This window comes from Phyllobates terribilis, unplaced genomic scaffold, assembly GCF_046119375.1.
Source record: "Phyllobates terribilis strain yellow unplaced genomic scaffold, ASM4611937v1 Scaffold_7__3_contigs__length_470593459, whole genome shotgun sequence".
NCBI lineage: Eukaryota > Metazoa > Chordata > Amphibia > Anura > Dendrobatidae > Phyllobates > Phyllobates terribilis.
The window spans coordinates 147511413-147534416 of NW_027362767.1; the positions used below are offsets into that span (position 1 = coordinate 147511413).

A 23004-nucleotide genomic window follows, 5' to 3' on the forward strand; every position below is an offset into this window, starting at 1 on the left:
AAATAATTATTTTCACTAAATAGGGGCCTTCCTCACAAATAATACATCTTACCGTTTTGTGTATACAGCCCCGTGCAGACCCACGTGTCTCCCATAGTCATGTGTTATTCCGTCTATCCTATTTTTGATCAGTTAGCAAGACCCAGGCAGGTAAGCAAGGGCAGATGGAAGGAAGCAACAAGCAACTACAGAGGATTTGTTTGCAAGCAGAGGCCTGCATAGGAGCTGTATACACAAAACGGTAGAATAATGCCTATTTACAAACATAATGTATTGTAGAAACAAATGATTATAAAGTAGACATATCTTGTAGGTACCTGTGTATGGATGGTTGAAAGACCTATAGGTTTCGGCAGGATGCCTTGCAACCATCTAAAAACTGAACACCCTACTCTCTCCATGGATTGGCTGATTAATGGGGCCATGGAACTGTGGTGAGCAATGCATCCCTTGTACGGATCCAGGAATGCCCATAAAACACCCACTTTTGGGCATAATTTGCACAAGCTCTGTCCTTGTGCAAAGTAAAATTGTCCCAGCAAAATTGGGGCACTATGAGCTCCTTGTATCTGGTACTGCTGTTTACGACAACGCGGTCACCTTCCTAGTGACTGTACCTAGTACTGCTGTTTACGACAACGCGGTCACCTTCCTAGTGACGGTAACTGGTACTGCTGTTTACGACAACGCGGTCACCTTCCTAGTGACTGTACCTGGTACTATTGTTCAGGACAACGCGGTCATCTTCCTAGTGACTGTACCTGGTACTGCTGTTTACGACAACGCGGTCACCTTCCTAGTGACGGTAACTGGTACTGCTGTTTACGACAACGCGGTCACCTTCCTAGTGACTGTACCTGGTACTGCTGTTTACGACAACGCGGTCACCTTCCTAGTGACGGTAACTGGTACTGCTGTTTACGACAACGCGGTCACCTTCCTAGTGACGGTACCTGGTACTATTGTTCAGGACAACGCGGTCACCTTCCTAGTGACTGTACCTGGTACTGCTGTTTACAACAACGCGGTCACTTTCCTAGTGACTGTACCTAGTACTGCTGTTTACGACAACGCGGTCACCTTCCTAGTGACGGTAACTGGTACTGCTGTTTACGACAACGCGGTCACCTTCCTAGTGACTGTACCTGGTACTATTGTTCAGGACAACGCGGTCACATTCCTAGTGACTGTACTTGGTACTGCTGTTTACGACAACGCGGTCACCTTCCTAGTGACGGTAACTGGTACTGCTGTTTACGACAACGCGGTCACCTTCCTAGTGACTGTACCTGGTACTGCTGTTCAGGACAACGTGGTCACCTTCCTAGTGACTGTACATGGTACTGCTGTTCACGACAACGCGGTCACCTTCCTAGTGACTGTACCTTGTTCAGGACAACGCAGTCACCTCCCTAGTGACTGTACCTGGTACTGCTGTTCAACGACAACGCAGTCACCTCCCCAGTGACTGTACCTGGTACTGCTGTTCACGCCAACGCGGTCGCCTTCCTAGTGACTGTACCTAGTACTGCTGTTCACGACAACGCAGTCGCCTTCCTAGTGACGGTACCTGGTACTGCTGTTCATGACAACGCAGTCGCCTTCCTAGTGACTGTACCTGGTACTGCTGTTCACGACAACACGGTCGCCTTCCTAGTAACTGTACCTGGTACTGCTGTTCACACCAACGCAGTCGCCTTCCTAGTAACTGTACCTGGTACTGCTGTTCACGACAACGCAGTCGCTGTCACGCCAGGTGTAAGTGCAACACATGGGGAAAAGGGAGTGGGAGCCCAGACACTAGGGAAAGGGGGAAGTGGAGACCTCACAGTCTGGTCTAGCGTCACCCTGTCTCAATTAACGTCCCTATATAGCCTCCTCAGCTATCGCCGATCGCGTGCCTCACCCTACTTTCCCTGGCATAAGGCTACGGCTAGGGATGGAAGGAGATGAGCACTAGTCAACCTCCACTAAAACTCTATAGACAACAAGGGTGGACAAAACAGGGGGAAATGGCTTAGCTTTAGATGAACTCCAAATGTGCACACGGCCTAAAGCTCCAGAGGACGAGGTACTGCTCCTGCTAAGCTTCACAAGTAGAAATGAATATAACCGGCGACGCCCTCTTAGACACACCAGGTATATATACACCCAGGCCTGAGAGCTAATTAGCAAGAGAGAGGTAGTCGCTCGGTCCTAAAGACAGCCTCCTATCTAAGCAGCTGTCTGCAATGTCATACGTGGAGATCTCCTGCAACCCACTGCAGGGCGACTGTCTATCACCTCTGACACACCCGTGACAGTCGCCTTCCCAGTGACTGTACCCGGTACTGCTGCTCACGACAACGTGGTCGTCTTCCTAGTGACTGTACCTGGTACTGCTGTTCATGACAACGCAGTCATCTTCCTAGTGACTGTACCTGGTACTGCAGTTCACAGCATCTTAATCACTCTCCTAGTGACTGTACCTGGTGCTGCAGTTCACAGCATCTTAATCACTCTCCTAGTGACTGGACCTGGTACTGCAGTTCACAACAACTTGGTTTTATTCTGGTCAATGAGAATGTGCGATAATACAGTGTCACACCTAGAAGGCTGAAATTTATCCGTGATACGGAGGACTACCAGAAAAATCGAGTTTACAAATGGCGCGACTTTTCTACCATAAAACATGGACCGGGGTATCCTGGACGCTTCTCAACCGATCTATCCTCCTCCGGCTCGGAGACGGACAGACGAGATCAACCTTCCACCTCTACCCATCATTTTTTAGGTTACCGGAAGAAATACAACAGAAGAGGAGGAGGACGAGGAGAGGCGGCACCAACAGGAGGGGACAGGAACTTCACCAGAGTCACACGTTCCCAGGTACGACCCCATTGGTTGTGAACATTTCTTCTCGATCGCTTAGTATAGCGGAACTAATGGTATTACAAAAAGGCCTGTCCTTTTGCCCATCATACAAATGTAATACATTTGGCTTAGAAATGGAATTACAGAGGTTCTTTAGGTCCATCAGACTGAAGACACATTTCTCCCAGACAACCATTATGGACACCACTATACCCACTAACAACTCCGTTAGCATCACAGCAACTAGTTTAGGCTTGAGAAACAAAAGCACATATCGACCCCCTCAACATTATCACGCAGCAGAGACCTTTATCGATTTTATTAATCAATCCTTTCTAAAACTACGGTCGGACATTGACCTGGGCCGGTTACACTACCACCAGAATCTATCTTCTTTGGATAGACAGGCACTCAAAACACTTCAGTCCGACCCCTCAATTACCATAAAACCGGCAGACAAGGGGGGAGCGATAGTGGTGATGGACACATCCTTCTACCTGGGTGAGATCCAGAGACAACTGAATGACAGCTCAGTTTATCAGAAGCTCTCACATGACCCAACTTCCACGATCAGGGGGGCCATTTCCGAAACATTGAAACACCATTCCCTAAACGGGACGATAGATATCAAAACCTGTGAGTTTTTAACTAACAAATTCCCAATTACTCCAGTGTTCTATATACTACCTAAAATACACAAGAACATGGATAATCCCCCGGGACGTCCCATCGTCGCCGCCACTGATTCTATTCTTTCACCATTAGCCATTTTTCTGGAGAAAGTCCTGACCCCTCTGGTTAAACAAACTGCATCCTTTATTCTAGATACAGGAGCTTTTCTTACCATTATTAGAGAAATCAAACAGGTCCACCCAGACTCCCTACTGGTCACTTTAGATGTAAACAACTTATATACCTGGATCCAACATGAAAAGGGTATCATCTGCGTCAAAAATCTATTGGAGTTGTCCCAAAAACCACCTGAAATTAGTCACCTCTGTCTAGACCTTTTACATTTGGTCCTGTCCAAAAACTTCTTCCTCTTCCAGGATACCTTCTACTTACAGAAACAGGGTACCGCCATGGGATCCAATGTAGCCCCACCGTATGCAAACTGCTTCATGTCATCGTTTGAAGAGGTGGTATATACGAACCCACTCTTCCAAACCTATTCCAGGATGTGGAAACGCTATATTGATGACATTTTTTGCATCTGGGCGGGACCCATTGAAACCCTATCACGATTCTTTGAGACCCTCAACTCATCCTGGGAGGGCCTACGGTTCACCATTTCCTCTAGCAGGGAATCCATAAACTTCCTCGACACTACCATTTTAAAAGATAATCTAGGACACCTCTCATCGGACCTTTATGTTAAACCCACAGACAGAAACGGCCTCTTACATTATACCAGCCTCCACCCCAAATCCATCTTCACCTCGGTGCCCAAGTCCCAACTCCACCGCGTTGAACGAATCGTTAGCAATCCTACCACACGGGACATCAGGATCACCGAGATGAAAGAGAAGTTCCTCAACAGAGGTTACCCACCTGACACATTATCTCGAGCCCTAGAACCCACCAACAGACCCAGACCTTCCACCAATAACCGTATACCGTTTGTCCATACCTACCATCCTGTAGTCTCGATAATACACAAGAAAATACGACAACATTGGAACATACTCCAAACAGCCTATCCCACAGTTCAAGAGTTCAAAGTTCCATTTTTACCATGCTACAAGAGACCCACTAACATCCGTGACCGCCTCGTCCATTCCGACGTAGGCACCCCCATCACTAAACCTAGACAAAGATTTCTGTCCACACCCAAAAACGGGACATTCCCATGTCTTCAATGCTACCAATGCAACAATATCATCCGAGGCGACACGTTTTACCACCCACACTCGGGGAAACAGTACAAAATTAAGGACTACTTTACCTGCAACTCCTCCTATGTTGTTTACATCCTTAAATGTCCTTGTGGTCTCATTTACGTGGGGGAAACCACCCAGTGTGTTAAAGATAGGATCTCAAAACACAAATCGACCATACGTTGTAAAAACCTTCTTCTTCCGGTTCCATCACATTTTGCATCAGCTGGCCATTCAGTGGCACAGCTTAAATTCCAAGTGATTGAACACGTACCCCCTCCCAGACGGGGAGGCGACCGTATTCGCCTTCTTAAATATAGAGAGGCTTTTTGGATCCACGAGTTACAGTCGTTATCCCCAAGGGGCTTAAATAAGGAATACGATCTCAGCTCCTTTACCTAAACGACTAGAGCCACCTCAGTATGGGTATACATATGCGCATATGGATATATATAAATGTATATGTGTGTTTATGGGTGTGTGCCTCCTAACAAAATAAAGTTCTACTTTGACTGATTCTTGCCACACAACACGGATTACATATTTACATGTATTTACTACCAAGACCACAGGTATATTTGTTGGAACCTCTTTTATTTGCTACTTGGGGGGTCGTAATGATATGACTACACTCTATTGTGATTTTTATGGTATACACCGTGTTTTCTGCCTGAATAACTTATGCTATCATTATCTGTTTCTCCAGATCCCATCCTAATATGGCATCCCTCCTCCTGATCCCCATCCTTCCTGGACTCCTATCCTGGCTTTCCCTTTGTTCTACTATGCCGTCACAAGTAATATAACGTTCCCACCGCTCTGTGGAACGCATGGTACCTGTGTGGAACGCAACCACACATCTATTAGTGGGCCTCCTCTGCTCTACAGCACTGTTAGAAGTATTACAGCGCTCCCCTCGCTCAGTGGAACGCATAGAACACTGTGTGGAACGCATATGTGGAACCCCAGGGGTCTGGTTACCACAGTAATAGCAATATTACGTCTGTGAGCAGGTGGGAGGTCTCCTGGTCAGGAATCCTAAGCATGCCACACCTCCTGCCCAGTCCTGGGAGGGGAAGAACTTCCCCTATATAAACTGGGGCTGAGGTGGGGTTAGGAGAGAATACAGACAGAGACAGAGACACAGTCTGGTCTGGTGTGGAGCAGTTGCAGGGAAAGTGACAACAGGAGCTCTGTGGGAGCAGTGATAAAAGGAGTCCGGGACTGGAAGCTGTAGAGCTCGTCCGGACTGGAGAGATCTCACCGGACACGGAGTCCGAGGCTGTGGGGACTGTTCCATACCCAGCAGCAGAAACCGACCGGCAGGGGATTTCAGGTCCTCTGGCCAAGAAACCCGAAGGCACGGTCACACGCAAGGGACCAGCACCGCCGTCGTGGAGCGGAGGCTACCAGAAGGCCCCGAGTCACCGGCCATACGGGTGAGCACCACACGGTACACTCAGGGACGTGGGCTACTTTTACCCGCTTCTAGCAAGGTAGCCAAGAAGAGTACAGTTAGTTGGGGAGGCCTACAACTCCGCCTGGCCAGGGGAGATCCTATCTGCTCACGGACTGACCAGGCCCCGATCGCTAGCCAGTACTCCCAGGAGGGTCTATCTTTGTCACCAGTAAAGACCCTGAACTACACCGCACCGTCTCTGAGTGGTTCCTGGTGCCTGCGTGCAATTCTACCATCCCCATCATTCACGTCCGCTGCCCTGAGGCCATACCCCTCCCGTTGGGGGTTATACTACCCACGCTGCACAACTGTACCACCGGCCTCAGCGGTCTGCCCTGCAGCGGCGGTTTCGTAACCGCATTCAACGGGTGGCGTAGTCGAACAATATCACATCTACCACTAAAAACATCGCCACTTAGTTTGACACCCTGGGCACGGACCGGGTCACCGCCACGAGGACTACCACCCCCAACAGATCCGGCTCCGGGTATTCCCCAAACATGGCCCAGGGGGCGCGTCAACTTTTGGCGTAGTCGGCAGGATTCCGTGCCCGCAACCACCGGGTACTGCGCGCCTGAAAAAGACTGTTAAACTTACCTGTGGTGAAGATTCCCGCCATCCGACGCTATCTTTTGCCTTCTTCCCGCCATCCGTGGAGTTTTCCCGCCATCCGATGCCATCTTTTGCCTTCTTCCCGCCATCCGTGGAGTTTTCCCGTCATCTCGAGGACGCCGCGCGGGAAGAAGAGGGGCGTGGACTCTGAAAGCGCGCGAGAACTGAAGCCCCGCCTCACGTCCGGACGTTGCGTAAGGTCCTGGAAGGAGCCCAGCAGACGCCGACGTCACAGGAGCGCGACGGAAGGACCTCAACCCTGACGATCCACTGCGGAGCCGCGGCCTACGGAAGAGGATCATCGCAAGGTAGGCCACGGTCCACTAGGGGGGAGGAGGATGTCGGATACGGAGGAGAGCTTCACTGCCACAGCCACCGCCAGCACCACCGCTGCTGCAGGCATGCCTTTCACCATGCCCTACATCCCAGGGGCAGCCTGGCTACCCCAGTACTCAGGGGAGTCACATACCCTAAATGACTTCAGAGAAAGGCTGGATAGCCTCTTCCAGGTGTACCCCCTCACAGAAGAGCAAAAAGTGAGCATCCTGGTGGCTCAATTAACAGGGGCAGCCCAAAGGGAGGTAAAGTCCTGGCCACTTGGGAGGAGGAGGACTGTCGCAGAGATACTAGCCCGGCTGAAGGACACCTTTGATACCCGTACCTCAGCCGAGATCAAGCTTAGATTCTACGGGTGCAAGCAGCGAGCACATGAGAATATAAGGGACTATGCACTAAACCTACAAGAGGCCCTGAGAGCCATTAAGCAGGCCGACCCTGACGGCGTGGGAAACGAAGACAAACTGTTGACTGAACAATTTATAGAGGGTCTACATTGCAATGCCCACCGAACCCAGTTGCGAGCAATGGCCTTACAGGACCCTCATCTGGACTTTGCACAGTTCAAGGACAGAGCCATCCGGGTGCTCCGAGAACCGGCACCAGGTGGCGCTGTGACCCACAAACGCCCTGCTACCACTTACCACCAGGAGGCGGCGCCCTTGTCGGCAGGGCCTGTGGGAGCTGATGCGCAGGCTTTAAACAATGACCCGGCTACAGACCTGCACCATCAGGTCCAAGAGCTAACTAAAAGCGTTGCCGCGCTAACCCGAACTGTGCAGTCTTAACAGGTTTCTACTCCAGGGAAGATCCAGCTGGCATCCGGACCGGAGGATATCCCGTGGCGCCGACCAAGGAGGACCCCACCGGCCAGAGGAAGACCCAGCGACCGATACAATGAGGACGGACAACCCATCTGCCGCCGCTGCAATCAACCCGGACATATGGCAAGGTACTGTCCTTTAAACTGGCACAACCTGGGGTAGAGGGCCAACCCCTAGGAATAAGATCACCAGGCCCATCGAACTGGCGTGACAAATACGTGGGAGGACGTCCAGTCTTGCCTGTAGTACTGGATGGCATTCCTATGAGTGCCCTACTTGACACCGGGTCACAGGTCACCACCATCCCGTACGTGCTCTTCAAGCAGTACTGGAATGACTCGGATATAACCCGCTACCCAGACGACGACTTGAGTATCATCGCCAGCAATGGTCAGCCCGTGCCACAGATCGGATTTAAAGAGATGACCATTAAAATCGGTAAAGTCGAACTGGCAGCACAGGGACTGATCATTGTGGACATTGACAAGCGCGAGAGTCACCCAAAGATAACTCTAGGAACTAATGTGATTGAAAATTGTCTTGCAGAGGTGATTCTTATTTTACAGCAGGTTACCAAGAACGCCAGCTCCGGCCAGCAGCGAGTGCTTCAAAAAGAGATCCGGGCACTGATGCGACGGCAACAGGTGGAACTCTCCGGTGGTGAGATTGGTAGCGTGAGAATGTGTGACCCTTTCCCTATTGCCATGCCCCCGAAAAGTGAAATGATGATTTGGTGCCGGGCAGCTATTGGTCTGAGAGGTAGAGATTACCAGGCAATGGTAGAACCAGTCTACTCAGATAGTAGGCCCACCATTTTGACGGCACGGGGGGTGGTTGATGTACGCCATGGGAGGGTGCCCGTTCGCATAATAAATATCGGGAAGAGGGAAGTGTACCTGCCCCGGTATGCTACGCTAGCCAAATTGTATACCATCAACCAAAATTCTGTACAGTCTGTGGAACCCTTGCCTCCATCTCATCCAGAGGAAGGTAACGGCTCTAAGCAACAAATGGAGGACTGGTGTCGGCAACTGCATTTGGGTACTGACTCCACACCCGCTCACCAAAAGCAGGGAGTCTACCGGGTGATCCAGGAATACGAGAGAGTGTTCAGTAAACACCCGCTAGACTTCGGGCGAGTGAAGGGAGTGGAACATCACATCCCCACGGGAGACCATCCTCCCATAAAAGAGAGGTATCGTCCCGTACCCCCTGCACACTACCAACACGCCAAGGGGATGCTTAGAGACATGAAGGAGGCTGGGGTAATCAGGGATAGCTGTAGCCCCTGGGCAGCTCCACTAGTCTTGGTTAAAAAGAAAGACAACACTATGAGAATGTGTGTAGATTACCGGAAAATCAACCGTATCACACACAAAGATGCGTACCCCTTACCAAGGATAGAGGAGTCTTTGGCTGCTTTAAAATCTGCTAACTTCTTCTCCACTTTGGATCTCACTAGCGGGTACTGGCAGGTTCCTGTAGCAGAGGCGGACCGGGAGAAGACCGCATTCACCACCCCGATGGGACTTAGCGAGTTTACCTGCATGCCGTTCGGACTCTGCAACGCACCAGGAACCTTCCAACGATTGATGGAATGCTGTCTGGGACACCGGAACTTTGAGACGGTCCTGCTGTACCTGGACGATGTTATAGTTTATTCCAAAACCTACGAGGACCACCTGAAACACCTGGCGGAAGTGTTTGAAGCCCTGGCAAACTACGGTCTGAAGGTGAAACCGTCGAAGTGTCACCTGCTAAAACCAAAGGTGCAGTACTTGGGACACGTGGTGAGTGCTGACGGAGTGGCTCCCGACCCTGATAAGATCACCGCGATTAAGGAATGGCCAAGACCCTCCAGCGTAAAGGAAGTGCGGCAGTTCCTCGGGTTGGTAGGCTACTACCGAAGATTCATTCCCGGTTTCACCAAAAAGGCAGCTCCTATGCAGGACCTCCTGATAGGCCAGTCCAGGAAGGCCAAGAACCAGAAGCCGCCCTTCAGATGGGAGAAGCTGGAAGAAGAGTCCTTCCGCCAGCTGAAGATGGCCCTCACGGGGGATGAAATCCTGGCGTACCCAGATTACAGCCAGCCCTTTATCCTCTACACCGACGCAAGTAACATCGGGCTAGGAGCCGTACTGTCCCAGATCCAGCAGGGGAGAGAACGGGTAATTGCTTACGCCAGCCGAAAACTGCGACCCACCGAAAGAAACCCTGAGAATTACAGCTCATTCAAGCTAGAGTTCCTGGCAGTGGTGTGGGCAGTCACCGAACGCTTTAAGCACTACCTCGCCTCTTCCCGGTTCACCGTGTACACGGATAACAACCCGTTGACACACCTGGACACTGCAAGACTCGGTGCCCTGGAGCAGAGATGGATGGCCCGCCTGTCCAACTATGAGTTCACGATTAAATACCGGGCAGGATGCTCCAATACCAACGCGGATGCCTTGTCCAGAATGCCAAACCTACCGGACGTAGGGGAAGATCCAGAGGAACTGGAAGAGGTTGAACTCCCCGCGTTCCACCGTCATGGGACTACCCAGTATTCCCACCGTGTAAGGGGTAAGCAATCCACTACGTTCAACCCCTTACCTCATTACAACTGGGCGGAAACGCAAGACAGTGACCCCGCCGTCCGACGGGTGAAGGAGATGCTGACTCAGCCAGATGCCCGCCTTGACCCAGACGCTCCGGAGGAGACCAAGCAACTGTGGGCTGAGAAGAGTCGACTGTTCCTTTACAAGGGGAAGTTGTGCCGCAGAATGGTTAACTCCCGGACGCATGAACTGATCTGGCAAGTAGTGGTGCCAAGACGAGACGCGGCTATGGTGCTGGAGGCATACCACGACGGAGCTGGGCACTTCGGATGGAAGAAGCTGGAGTTCCTGCTGCGCGGGCGGTTCCACTGGGTAGGCATGAGAGGAACCATCGAGAGGTGGTGCAGAGACTGTGGCCCATGCAACCTAAGAAGGAAGGACCGTGCCAGCCAGAAGACCCCCCTGCAGTCCATCGTCACCAGGCAGCCGTTGGAACTGGTAGCCTTGGACCATGTAAAACTGACCCCCAGCAGAAGTGGCTACGTCTATGCGTTAACCATCGTGGATCACTACTCCCGGTTCTTGGTTGTAGTCCCCGTCAAGGACTTAACGGCTCAAACAGCAGCTAGAGCCTTCCAGCAGCACTTCTGCCGTCCACACGGATACCCAGAGCAGGTGCTGACGGACCAAGGACCTGCCTTTGAAGCGGAAGTCTTCCAGGAGTTCTGCACTCTGTATGGCTGCCGGAAGATAAGAACAACACCCTATCATCCGCAAACCAATGGACTCTGCGAGAAGATGAACCAGGTGGTGATAGACCTTCTGAAAACATTGCCCCTGGAAGAACGCAGTCTGTGGCCTGAGAAACTGCCTGATCTGGTGGACCTATACAACCACATCCCTGTAGGTTCTACCAACTGTACCCCGGCTTACCTAATGAGAGCAAGACCTGGTAAGCTGCCTGTTGATCTGGATATGGGAGTCCTGACACCCGAGGACACTTCACCAGAAGCAGACTGGGACACAGAGAGGCAGCAGCAGTACCGGAAAGTACAGGAGAGCGTTGAGCGAAGTCTCCGTCAAGCAAGAGAAAGACAGGAGAAGACTTACAACCAGTATGCTCCCGCTGTTCCCCTGGTACCTGGAGAGCAGGTCTTGAAGAGGAAAAGACGGCTCCACAAGTTGGACGACCAGTGGGAGAAGGGCCCGTACACCGTACTGCCCTCAAGCCATGAAAACCCGAAAGTCTGCACAATCAGTAAGGATGGAGGAGAAACCACAGCCATTGTCTCCCGAGATCACCTGAAGAAGTGTCCCGAGCAACTACGAAACCCTGAAGAAGATCAAGAAAACCCTCGACCCGCAGAGGAAAGGGAAGAGATGGTCAGTACTGTACTCGGAGACTTCCCTCGATCTTGGACACAAGTAAATGGCGCTGTTGTGGTACCCGTCCTCACCTTCCTCCAGCCAGCATCCCAAGTGCCTACGGAAAAACAGGTAGAGCTGGAAGAGCAGCCGGTCCAGGAGGCAGAAGACCCCACACAAGCAGACCAGGAGAATCGACCCTCTGCTTATAGTGAGCCTGCCGTGCCCCTAGTGAGCCAAAGAGTCCGTAGACAGCTGCCCAGCTTACCTTTAACAGCTCCTACACCCTGTAGTGCAGGACCAGTTAGTGAGCTCCGTAGGTCCACTAGAGCCACTAGAGGCCAGTTGCCCGTACGTTGGAGGATTTAAAGTGATTTAGACTGTTTTATTAATATTTACCTGTTTACTGTTGCTTGTAAATAATTATGTTTTTCCAGTTATTTTATAGGTATCTTTTGTGGATTAACCAGAACTCTGTTGTATATATGTTTGGAGCGTAACCCAGGAACGGACTAAAGACTGTTAAAGACTCGGGGCAGGACAGACCCCTACCTGGTTACGGCTCCCTGTTCTTTGATGAAATGGACACCCTTTTTGTTTCAAAAATTGCACCCGGTTGCGGACACGCCGTGACCACCTTAACGTGTTTTTCTTTATTGTATTGTTCCTGTTTATACCCTGTTATGTTTTCAAAAATATGTTTAGTCCCGGAGTACTAAATTTTACTAGGGGGGAATGTGAAACCCCAGGGGTCTGGTTACCACAGTAATAGCAATATTACGTCTGTGAGCAGGTGGGAGGTCTCCTGGTCAGGAATCCTAAGCATGCCACACCTCCTGCCCAGTCCTGGGAGGGGAAGAACTTCCCCTATATAAACTGGGGCTGAGCTGGGGTTAGGAGAGAACACAGACAGAGACAGAGACACAGTCTGGTCTGGTGTGGAGCAGTTGCAGGGAAAGTGACAACAGGAGCTCTGTGGGAGCAGTGATAAAAGGAGTCCGGGACTGGAAGCTGTAGAGCTCGTCCGGACTGGAGAGATCTCACCGGACACGGAGTCCGAGGCTGTGGGGACTGTTCCATACCCAGCAGCAGAAACCGACCGGCAGGGGATTTCAGGTCCTCTGGCCAAGAAACCCGAAGGCACGGTCACACGCAAGGGACCAGCACCGCCGTCGTGGAGCGGAGGCTACCAGAAGGCCCCGAGTCACCGGCCATACGGGTGAGCACCACACGGTACACTCAGGGACGTGGGCTACTTTTACCCGCTTCTAGCAAGGTAGCCAAGAAGAGTACAGTTAGTTGGGGAGGCCTACAACTCCGCCTGGCCAGGGGAGATCCTATCTGCTCACGGACTGACCAGGCCCCGATCGCTAGCCAGTACTCCCGGGAGGGTCTATCTTTGTCACCAGTAAAGACCCTGAACTACACCGCACCGTCTCTGAGTGGTTCCTGGTGCCTGCATGCAATTCTACCATCCCCATCATTCACGTCCGCTGCCCTGAGGCCATACCCCTCCCGTTGGGGGTTATACTACCCACGCTGCACAACTGTACCACCGGCCTCAGCGGTCTGCCCTGCAGCGGCGGTTTCGTAACCGCATTCAACGGGTGGCGTAGTCGAACAATATCACATCTGCCACTAAAAACATCGCCACTTAGTTTGACACCCTGGGCACGGACCGGGTCACCGCCACGAGGACTACCACCCCCAACAGATCCGGCTCCGGGTATTCCCCAAACATGGCCCAGGGGGCGCGTCACATACACACGTCACTTCCGGTCACGTGACCGGTTTTTTCCTTACAGGACCTGAATAACGTCATTTGACGCTACTTCCGGTTTTCAGGTCCTATCCCAGAAGCTAGTAAAGCGCGTTCCCACACCACTACCACCAATGATTGGTTCCTATTACAACCTTTCACCCCTCCTATCCCCTATTTAAAGCCCCCTGGTGCCTTATCCTGCCACATGCTTCTGGACAAACGGTGGATACCGCGTCCTGCGTCCTTTACAATACAGGTACGCTTCCTACACTGGTCCCCTTATCCTTAATACTTATTGGGGCTTCATTTAATGTGCCCTTTTTCTTTCCCTTAGCATACAACTTCCTACCGGGCTACTGCCTCTGGTTATCCATTTTCTCCTATGGGTATGTTTTTCTTTTTTCTTTTTTTATGCCCCTATATCCCATAGATATTAATTTATTTACTCCATCCTCTATACAGCTTACGGCACCGACCAGGCCATTACCTTTAAGTACCTACCGCAAGCAACGGGTACGTTTTTTTCATCCCCTGCCCTCACACTTTATGTGCTCTTCATTGTTCTTCATCCCATAGCACCTATCGGGGTATCTCTAACCTCATAGCCACCGATTATACTAAGTGTCATCACACATCTTACATTGTTCTAGACCTCTAAATTTTTTTATATGTGTTCCCTTAGTTTACAAATTTCTACAGACAGCGGCCCAAATACATCACGCCTTTAATAAAACCGGTATGTCACTTTTTCCCTTTCCCTCCCAACTTAGTTCTCCTTCCCATCCCCTTTCCCCAGATCCTCTACTATATTATTATTTTTTCCCGATGTTGTATTTTCTATATGTACATTGTCCATGACCAATTGAATTTTGATCTCATTCTGTCAAACCTATGTTATATGAATTGCATATTTCTATGTGGTACTCACTATTATATTTTTTTGCTTTTGTAGTACACCGATGAAGGTCTATTGTGACCGAAACGTCTGTTTATTTGTTATTTACTACATTACTTTATTAAAAATCACTAAAAGAACCCATGAGTCTTCTGAGTGCCAGGTTGTTTTTCTGTATCTATACGGGCTTGTAACCCTACCTGGGCACCACCACTACTCCAGGAGTGCGGTAGTTTCTATTTTATATACTAGATTGCAGTGGGACCTAGAGTAAAATTTTGTAATGGAGCCTTACCTCCTTGCTGGCTCATACAGTGGCATGTAAAAGTTTGGGCACCTGTGGTCAAAATTACTGTTATCGTAAACAGTTAAGAAAGTTGAAGATGAAATGATCACTAAAAGGCCTAAAGTTAAAGATGACACATTTCCTTTGTATTTTAGGCAAAAAATAATAATATTTTTTTGATTTTTTACATTTTAAAAATTACAAAAAGGAAAATGGACCAATGCAAAAGTTTGGGCATCCTGCATGGTTAGTACCTAGTAGCACCCACTTTTTCAAATATCACAGCTTGTAAACGCTTTTTGTAGCCAGACAAGAGTCTTTCAATTCTTGTTTGAGTGATTTTCTTCCATTCTTCCTTGGAAAATTCTTCAAGTTCTGTGAGATTCCTGGGTCGTCTTGCATGCACGGTTATTTTGAGGTCTAGCCACAGATTTTCAATGATGTTCAGATCAGGGGACTGTGAGGGTCATTGTAAAACCTTCAGCTTGCTCCTTTTGAGGTCATCTATTGTGGATTTTGATGTGTGTTTAGGATCATTATCCATTTGTATCCATTATCCAGCTTTTTTTACAGACGGTGCTATGTTTGCATCAAGAATTTGTTGAAATTTCACTGAATCCATTCTACCCTCTACCTGTGAATCCCCGTGCCATTGGCTGCAACACAATCCCAAAGCATGATTGATCCACCCCCATGCTTAATGGTTGGCGAGATATTCTTTTCCTGGAATTCTGTGCCCTTTTTTCTCCACACATACAGTACAGACCAAAAGTTTGGACACACCTTCTCATTTAGAGATTTTTCTGTATTTTCATGACTATGAAAATTGTACATTCACACTGAAGGCATCAAAACTATGAATTAACACATGTGGAATTATATACTTAACAAATAAGTGTGAAACAACTGAAAATATGTCTTATATTCTAGGTTCTTCAAAGTAGCCACCTTTTGCTTTGATAACTGCTTTGCACATTCTTGGCATTCTCTTGATGAGCTTCAAGAGGTAGTCACCGGAAATGGTTTTCACTTCACAGGTGTGCCCTGTCAGGTTTAATAAGTGGGATTTCTTGCCTTATAAATGGGGTTGGGACCATCAGTTGTGTTGTGCAGAAGTCAGGTGGATACACAGCTGATAGTCCTACTGAATAGACTGTTAGAATTTGTATTATGGCAAGAAAATGCAGCTAAGTAAAGAAAAACGAGTGGCCATCATTACTTTAAGAAATGAAGGTCAGTCAGTCCGAAAAATTGGGAAAACTTTGAAAGTGTCCCCAAGTGCAGTTGCAAAAACCATCAAGCGCTACAAAGAAATTGGCTCACATGAGGACCGCCCCAGGAAAGGAAGACCAAGAGTCACCTCTGCTTCTGAGGATAAGTTTATCCGAGTCACCAGCCTCAGAAATCGCAGGTTAACAGCAGCTCAGATTAGAGACCAGGTCAATGCCACACAGAGTTCTAGCAGCAGACACATCTCTTCAACAACTGTTAAGAGGAGACTTTGTGTAGCAGGCCTTCATGGTAAAATAGCTGCTAGGTAACCACTGCTAAGGACAGGCAACAAGCAGAAGAGACTTGTTTGGGCTAAAGAACACAAGGAATGGACATTAGACCAGTGGAAATCTGAGCTTTGGTCTGATGAGTCCAAATTTGAGATCTTTGGTTCCAACTGCCATGTCTTTGTGCGACGCAGAAAAGGTGAACGGATGGACTCTACATGCCTGGTTCCCACCGTGAAGCATGGAGGAGGAGGTGTGATGGTGTGGGGGTGTTTTGCTGGTGACGCTGTTGGGGATTTATTCAAAATTGAAGGCATACTGAACCAGCATGGCTACCACAGCATCTTGCAGCGGCATGCTATTCCATCCGGTTTGCGTTTAGTTGGACCATCATTTATTTTTCAACAGGACAATGACCCCAAACACACCTCCAGGCTGTGTAAGGGCTATTTGACCAAGAAGCAGAGTGATGGGGTGCTACGCCAGATGACCTGGCCTCCACAGTCACCAGACCTGAACCCAAACGAGATGGTTTGGGGTGAGCTGGAACGCAGAGTGAAGGCAAAAGGGCCAACAAGTGCTAAGCATCTCTGGGAACTCCTTCAAGATTGTTGGAAGACCATTTCCGGTGACTACCTCTTGAAGGTCATCAAGAGAATGCCAAGAGTGAGCAAAGCAGTCATCCAAGCAAAAGGTGGCTACTTTGAAGAACCTAGAATATAAGACATATTTTCAGTTGTTTCACACTTTTTTGTTAAGTATATAATTCCACATGTGTTAATTCATAGTTTTGATGCCTTCAGTGTGAATGTACAATTTTCATAGTCATGAAAATACAGAAAAATCTTTAAATGAAAAGGTGTGTCCAAACTTTTGGTCTGTACTGTACCTTTGATCATTGTGGACAGAGAGTTCTATTTTAACCTCTTCGGTCCACAGGACTTGTTTCCAAAATGCATCAGGCTTGTTTAGACATTCTTTTGCATCCTTCTGACGCTGAATTTCACAGTGAGGACGCAAGAAAGGTTCTCTTCTGATGACTCTTCCATGAAGGCCATATTTGTGCAGGTGTCTCTGAACAGTAGAGCAATGTACCACAACTTCAGAGTCTGCTAAATCTTTCTGAAGGTCTTTTGAAGTCAAGCGGGGGTTCTAATTTGACTCTCTAGCAATCCTACAAGCAGCTCTCATTGAAATTTTGCTTGGTCTTCCAGGCCTTATCTTGATCTCCACTGTACCTGGTAACTGCCATTTCTTAATTACATTTTGAACTGTGAAAAGGGCAACTTGAAAATGCTTTGCTATCTTCTTATAGCCTTCTCCTGCTTTGTGGGCCCCCAACATTTTCATTTTCACATTGCTAGGCAGCTGCTTAGAAGAACCCATGGCTGTTTTTTGGCACAAGGTTAGAGGAGGTTGGGTTTTTATAAAGCTGGGAAATTTGCATCACCTGACCTTTCCTAACGATGATAGCGAAGAAACCATAACCCTAACAGGCTAATAAAGGTCTCAAACCTTGGTCAAAGTTATCTGACAACATAAATCTCCAAGGGTGTCCAAAGTTTGGCATTGGCCCATTTTCCTTTCTGTAATTTTCAAAATCTAAAAGATGAAAATGTCTTTTTTTTTGCCTAAAATACAAAGGAAATGTGTCATTTTTAACTTTAGCCCTTTTAGAGATCATTTCATCTTCAACTTGCTTAACTGGTCACAATTGACCAGGGATGCCCAAAATATTACATGCCACTGTATACTTTATTATTTTACCCCTTTCTTGGGAGCCCATAGTCATCACCCCGATGGCAAACGCAGCTTTTCAACACTTTTGCTCAGGCATTCGCCAAACGTGGGCACTGCCCTGCTTCTAATGGATAAGCGGCTGTAATAAATTAGCGAAGACTAAAGACCTCCTGATATTAGTAAATGCAAGCAGCTCGGTAAAAATCCACACAAACACCAGAAAATTCCTGCACCCAAAATCCAAGACTTCCCCCTCCCTCCACTGCAACATGGTAAACCGACCTGAAAGACATGGTGAACCAAACCGCCATCATCATGAGCGTGACGCGCTTGTATTCTGGGGCAAAGCACTGCTGGAAATTAGCCCAAACCTGCAAACGAGAAAATCATGGCTGTCATAAAATTCTCCAAAATAAAAACTAATAAAATGCAAAAAAAAAATAAAAAATCAACATTTAAAAGAGAACAATTCATCACATCTTCATCTGATGCTTTCATTACAGCAATTCTTTACATTCTCTGAGTCTTTTATCAGAACGAATCTTCACGTCCCCGTCCTATCCATTCATCAGAATGATTCCTCACATTGACCCCAGGATTCTTTTATCAGATTAATTCTTCAAATCTCCCTCTGATCTTTTTCATTATAAAAATTCATCACATCCTCATGTGATACTCTTCACACCCTCATCTACTAATTCTTTCATCAGCTTGATTTTTCACATACTACTTGGATCCTTCCATCAGAACGATTCTTCACATCATCCTCTGATTCTTTACTTAGAACGATTCTTCACATCCTTAGAACAATTTTTTACATTTATTGATCCATTCATCAGAACGATTCTTTATATCTTCCTTTTACCTCTTTTGTAGATGAGCTGTTTGTTGACAGAATCCTGTATTTCTAGATGTTTTTGCTCGATACTTTCATCAGAACTATTATTCACACCCTACTCTGATCCTTTAATCAGAATAATTCTTCACTTCCTCCTCTGATCCCTTTCATCAGAATGATTCTTCCTATCCTCTCTGATCCTACAATCAGAACGATAATTCACAAGCTCCTCTGATCTTTTCATCAGAATGATCATTCATATCCTCCTCTTACCCCTTTTGTACATGAGTTGTTTACTTCAACAGGATCCCATATTTTTCCTTGATACTTTCATCGGACTGATTCTACACATTCTAATCTGATATTTTCATTATGACCATTCTTCACATCTTCCTCCGTCCCCTTTCATCAGAACGATTTTTCACATTCTCCTTTGATCCTTATGATCAGAATGGTAATTCAAACGCTCTTCTGATCCTTTTATCACAACGATTCTTCACATTCTCTTTTTACCTCTTTTGCACACGGGTCTTTTACATTGTCAGGATCACATATTTATGAATGTTTTTCTTCAAACAATTAAAAAAAAAAATAATTGCAAGAATAGCATCCGTTCCAAAAAACTCCACTAGTTTGGGATATATATATACTGAATATATATATAGACATATTAAATTTGAAGCTTTAGCATAGTGTTAATATATTATGGGTCAAAGTTATATTTGTGGCTTTGTACTAAAAAAAAGTCCTACCTGCTGAGACAAATTCAGAATCCGAATCATCCAGCGCCGGTGCCAATTCCCTGTATCAGACTGGATCTCAACCAATTCATCTTCTTGTTTAATAGTCTTTATCTGAGTGACCTGCAAAGACAAAGTTGTCCAGTAAGCAATGGTGGCTGGTAATGGTCTAAATTATCCAACATTTATAGTGTATGGCTACCCTAAAAGGGGCGTTCAGCATTAACAAATGTTTAAAACAAATCAGAATGGTCGGCAAAAAATAAAAAAAAGTCATATTCAACCACCAGCCCTCTACTACCTGCTGCTGATGTCCCAAAATCATGGATTGCCTGCAGCGGTCACATGCCCCTGTGTTGGGATCTCATTGCTGTAGCACAAAATACAGTGGCAACCAAAAGTTTTGCATTTTGTTTAAAAGTGTGATTACTTCTGTCTGGTTCTTGTGATGCCATTTTCCTGGTGATGAATTGAAAGTGCATAAAGTTGTCATCAAAACTGACGGCCAAAAGTTTTGCATCTACTATTTATTGATCACAACATAGAGAGGAATTCATTGTTTACAATGATATAACTTAGTATTTTGTAGCATAACCTCTTGTGTAATTCCTGCACCGCACGGACGGGGCATTGACGCGACTCGGGTATTCAAGACATCTTGAGGGATCTTGCTCCATTCAATTTGCAAATCTGCAAACAATTCATCTTTATGGCTATGGGTACGGGCCACAACTCACGTGGTCCGAGGAGGGACGTGGGAGGTGGCCCAGGTGCTACTCCAGGTCAGACCCCGGTCACACAGCTGTTGACCCACACCAGGGAATGCAGGAACGGGCAGGTTTGGCTGGTATGCAGACAGGCGGGTACTGGCAGGAGGTAGGTAAACAGGCTAGACAGGTACCAGTAAAGACTGGGATACAGGTACAGAACCGGAGGTGTGGAGGGGAATAGGAGCAGGGCAGAGCAGAGCAGAGCCGCAGGTACGGAGGGGAGGCAGAGCAGGGCAGGGCAGAGAAGAGCCGCAGGTGCGGAGGGAGGAAACGGAGCAGGGCAGAAAGGAGCAGAGCCGCAGGTGCGGAGGGGAAGCGGAGCAGAGCCGCAGGTGCGGAGGGGAAACGAAGCAGGGCAGAGCCGAAGGTGCGGACGGGAAGCAGAGCAGGGCAGGGCAGAGCAGAGCCGCAGGTGCAGAGGGGGGAAGCGGAGCAGGGCAGAACGGAGCAGAGCAGAGCCGCAGGTGCGGAGGGGAAGCGGAGCAGAGCCGCAGGTGCGGAGGGGAAGCGGAGCAGGGCAGAGCAGAGCCGCAGGTGCGGAGGGGAAGCGGAGCAGGGCAGAGCAGAGCCGCAGGTGCGGAGGGGAAGGGGAGCAGGGCAGAGCAGAGCCGCAGGTGCAGAGGGGAAGCGGAGCAGGGCAGAGCAGATCCGCAGGTGCGGAGGGGAAGTGGATCAGAGCCGCAGGTGTGGAGGGGAAGCGGAGCAGGGCAGAACAGAGCCAAGCTGCAGGAAGCGGAGCAGAGCAGTGCCGCATGAGCGGACGGACAGGACAGGGCTCTGTTCACATGGAACAGACAAGGACAAGGAAACACAGGAAGACAGCTAGAACACAGGAGGTAGATACGGAGGCAGGGAAACGGGACAAGCAGAACCAGATACACACAAGGTACTTGCTATGAAGTAGCGAGTGGACACAAAACTCACAAACAGAAGTACAGAGACAACGAGTAGGAGTTAGGTACTGGTTCAGACACTGCAGGAAAAGGGAAGGATCGGACATGGAGACAAACAGGTAATGGGCTAGGACACAGTTCAGACAGGAATGAGATACAGGAATGAACCTGGGCATTCAGCCCCCAGGGTGGCGGAAATAGACTAGAAGTCACAGATACAGGTAACGGGTCGGGGTACTCAGCCCCAGGGTGGCAGAAAAAGGCTAGAAGTTACAGATACAGGTAACGTGCCTGGGTACTCAGTCCCCAGGCTGGCGGAAACAGGCAAGATTAAGGACAGGACTTGGCAACTCACAGTTGCACAGAACACACTGTAAGAAAGTGTTGCTCAGGCACCTCCCACTGGGTGGAGGAGGTTTAAGTATCCAGTGACTCACAGCCATAGGCTGGGGACGCATTAGGACTGCGCACACTGTAACTTTAAGAATCAGGAAGTTCCAGCGCCACCGCCCTAAGCCAGGAGACAAGAGACATGCACACAGCAAGTAGAGGAGCATAGTGCACAGCCTGGACTGGTAGGTAAGTTGGCAATCTTGCATGGTGGGAGATGGTAAGCCATGCCAGCACGCCGCCAGGAATGTTACAGTACTCCCCCTTTACGCCCCCTCTTCTTCAAGCCTGCAAGGATTTTCTGTAGAGAAGTTGGAGGCCGATCCTTCTCAATGGACTCCCAAGACTTCTCTTCAAGAAGACTATCTCTTCTGTCCACTAGAGGGAACGAGACAGGTCTCACCATCTTGCTGACTAGGATGCTTCCTCCCATCGAACCATCCTCAGCATCAGATGAAGTGGACGAAGTACCAGGAACAGGACATAGGAAAGTCTCTCTCCATTTGAAATTATCGGGTAGTACCCCAAAGGATTCAAGGGACAACTGGAGATCCACCACCGGGTTGGAGGGGTGCAGAGACTCGGGGGTAACCACCGCCTTGACGTACACTTTGCCAAGCTTACTGCATGAAGTGGGCGAAGTACCAGGAACAGAGTGTAGGAAAGTCTCTCTCCATTTTTTAACATCAGGTAGCACCCCGGAGGATTCAAGAGACAACTGGAGGTCCTCCGTCTGGTTGGAGGGGTGCAGAGACTTGGGGGTAGCCACCGCCTTGATCGACTAATTGCCAGACTTATTAGAGATGGAAGATCCTTGCTTCGGGACCATCTTCAGTCTCGTCTCTGAGATGACAAGTCTATGAGGCGGGGCAGTACCTGAAGCCAGATCATTGTTACAATCGTCGAGACCTTGTGGGGACATCGCCTCCGCTTCTCCTCCTTCGGAGACTTCAGCGCACAGCGAGTCAGCGACTAGCAGATCTGGTGAAGAAGAAGACGACATTGCTGACTGTCCTGAAGGTATGGGGACTGGACACCCCTTGTACCTCAGCACTCCCCCAGGAAACACCATGCAGGATCTCCAGACCTGAGCGGGCACTAGAGCTCTCGGCTCTGGACGACCTGGGTAAACCAGACAGCACCTGGAATGTGATCTTCTTCATGTGTAATGCTCCAATATGGAGCTTAATTTGTACAGACATATTTAGACTATTTCTGAGTAGGGCTCGTCCTTCCGCTGACAATGCCCAAACCGGATTCTGGAGTTGTCGGACGGGGATCAGACACCGACTCTTCACAGCTTTCAGGCCGAAACTTCCGGTTAA

The 23004-nt window shown here is 48.7% G+C and overlaps 1 protein-coding gene across 2 annotated transcripts in view; it reads right to left on the reverse strand.

The window, feature by feature from the left end:
- The window catches only part of SV2A (synaptic vesicle glycoprotein 2A), a 197602-nt gene that overhangs the window by 51273 nt on the left and 123325 nt on the right, over positions 1 to 23004 (reverse strand). For both annotated transcript variants that reach the window (XM_073639416.1, XM_073639418.1), the window contains exons 7-8: positions 19639 to 19749; positions 18331 to 18419 (exon numbers count right to left, since the gene is read on the reverse strand). In XM_073639416.1, coding sequence (XP_073495517.1) covers positions 18331 to 18419; positions 19639 to 19749 — 200 coding nt within the window. The remainder of the gene's footprint in view (positions 1 to 18330; positions 18420 to 19638; positions 19750 to 23004) is intronic.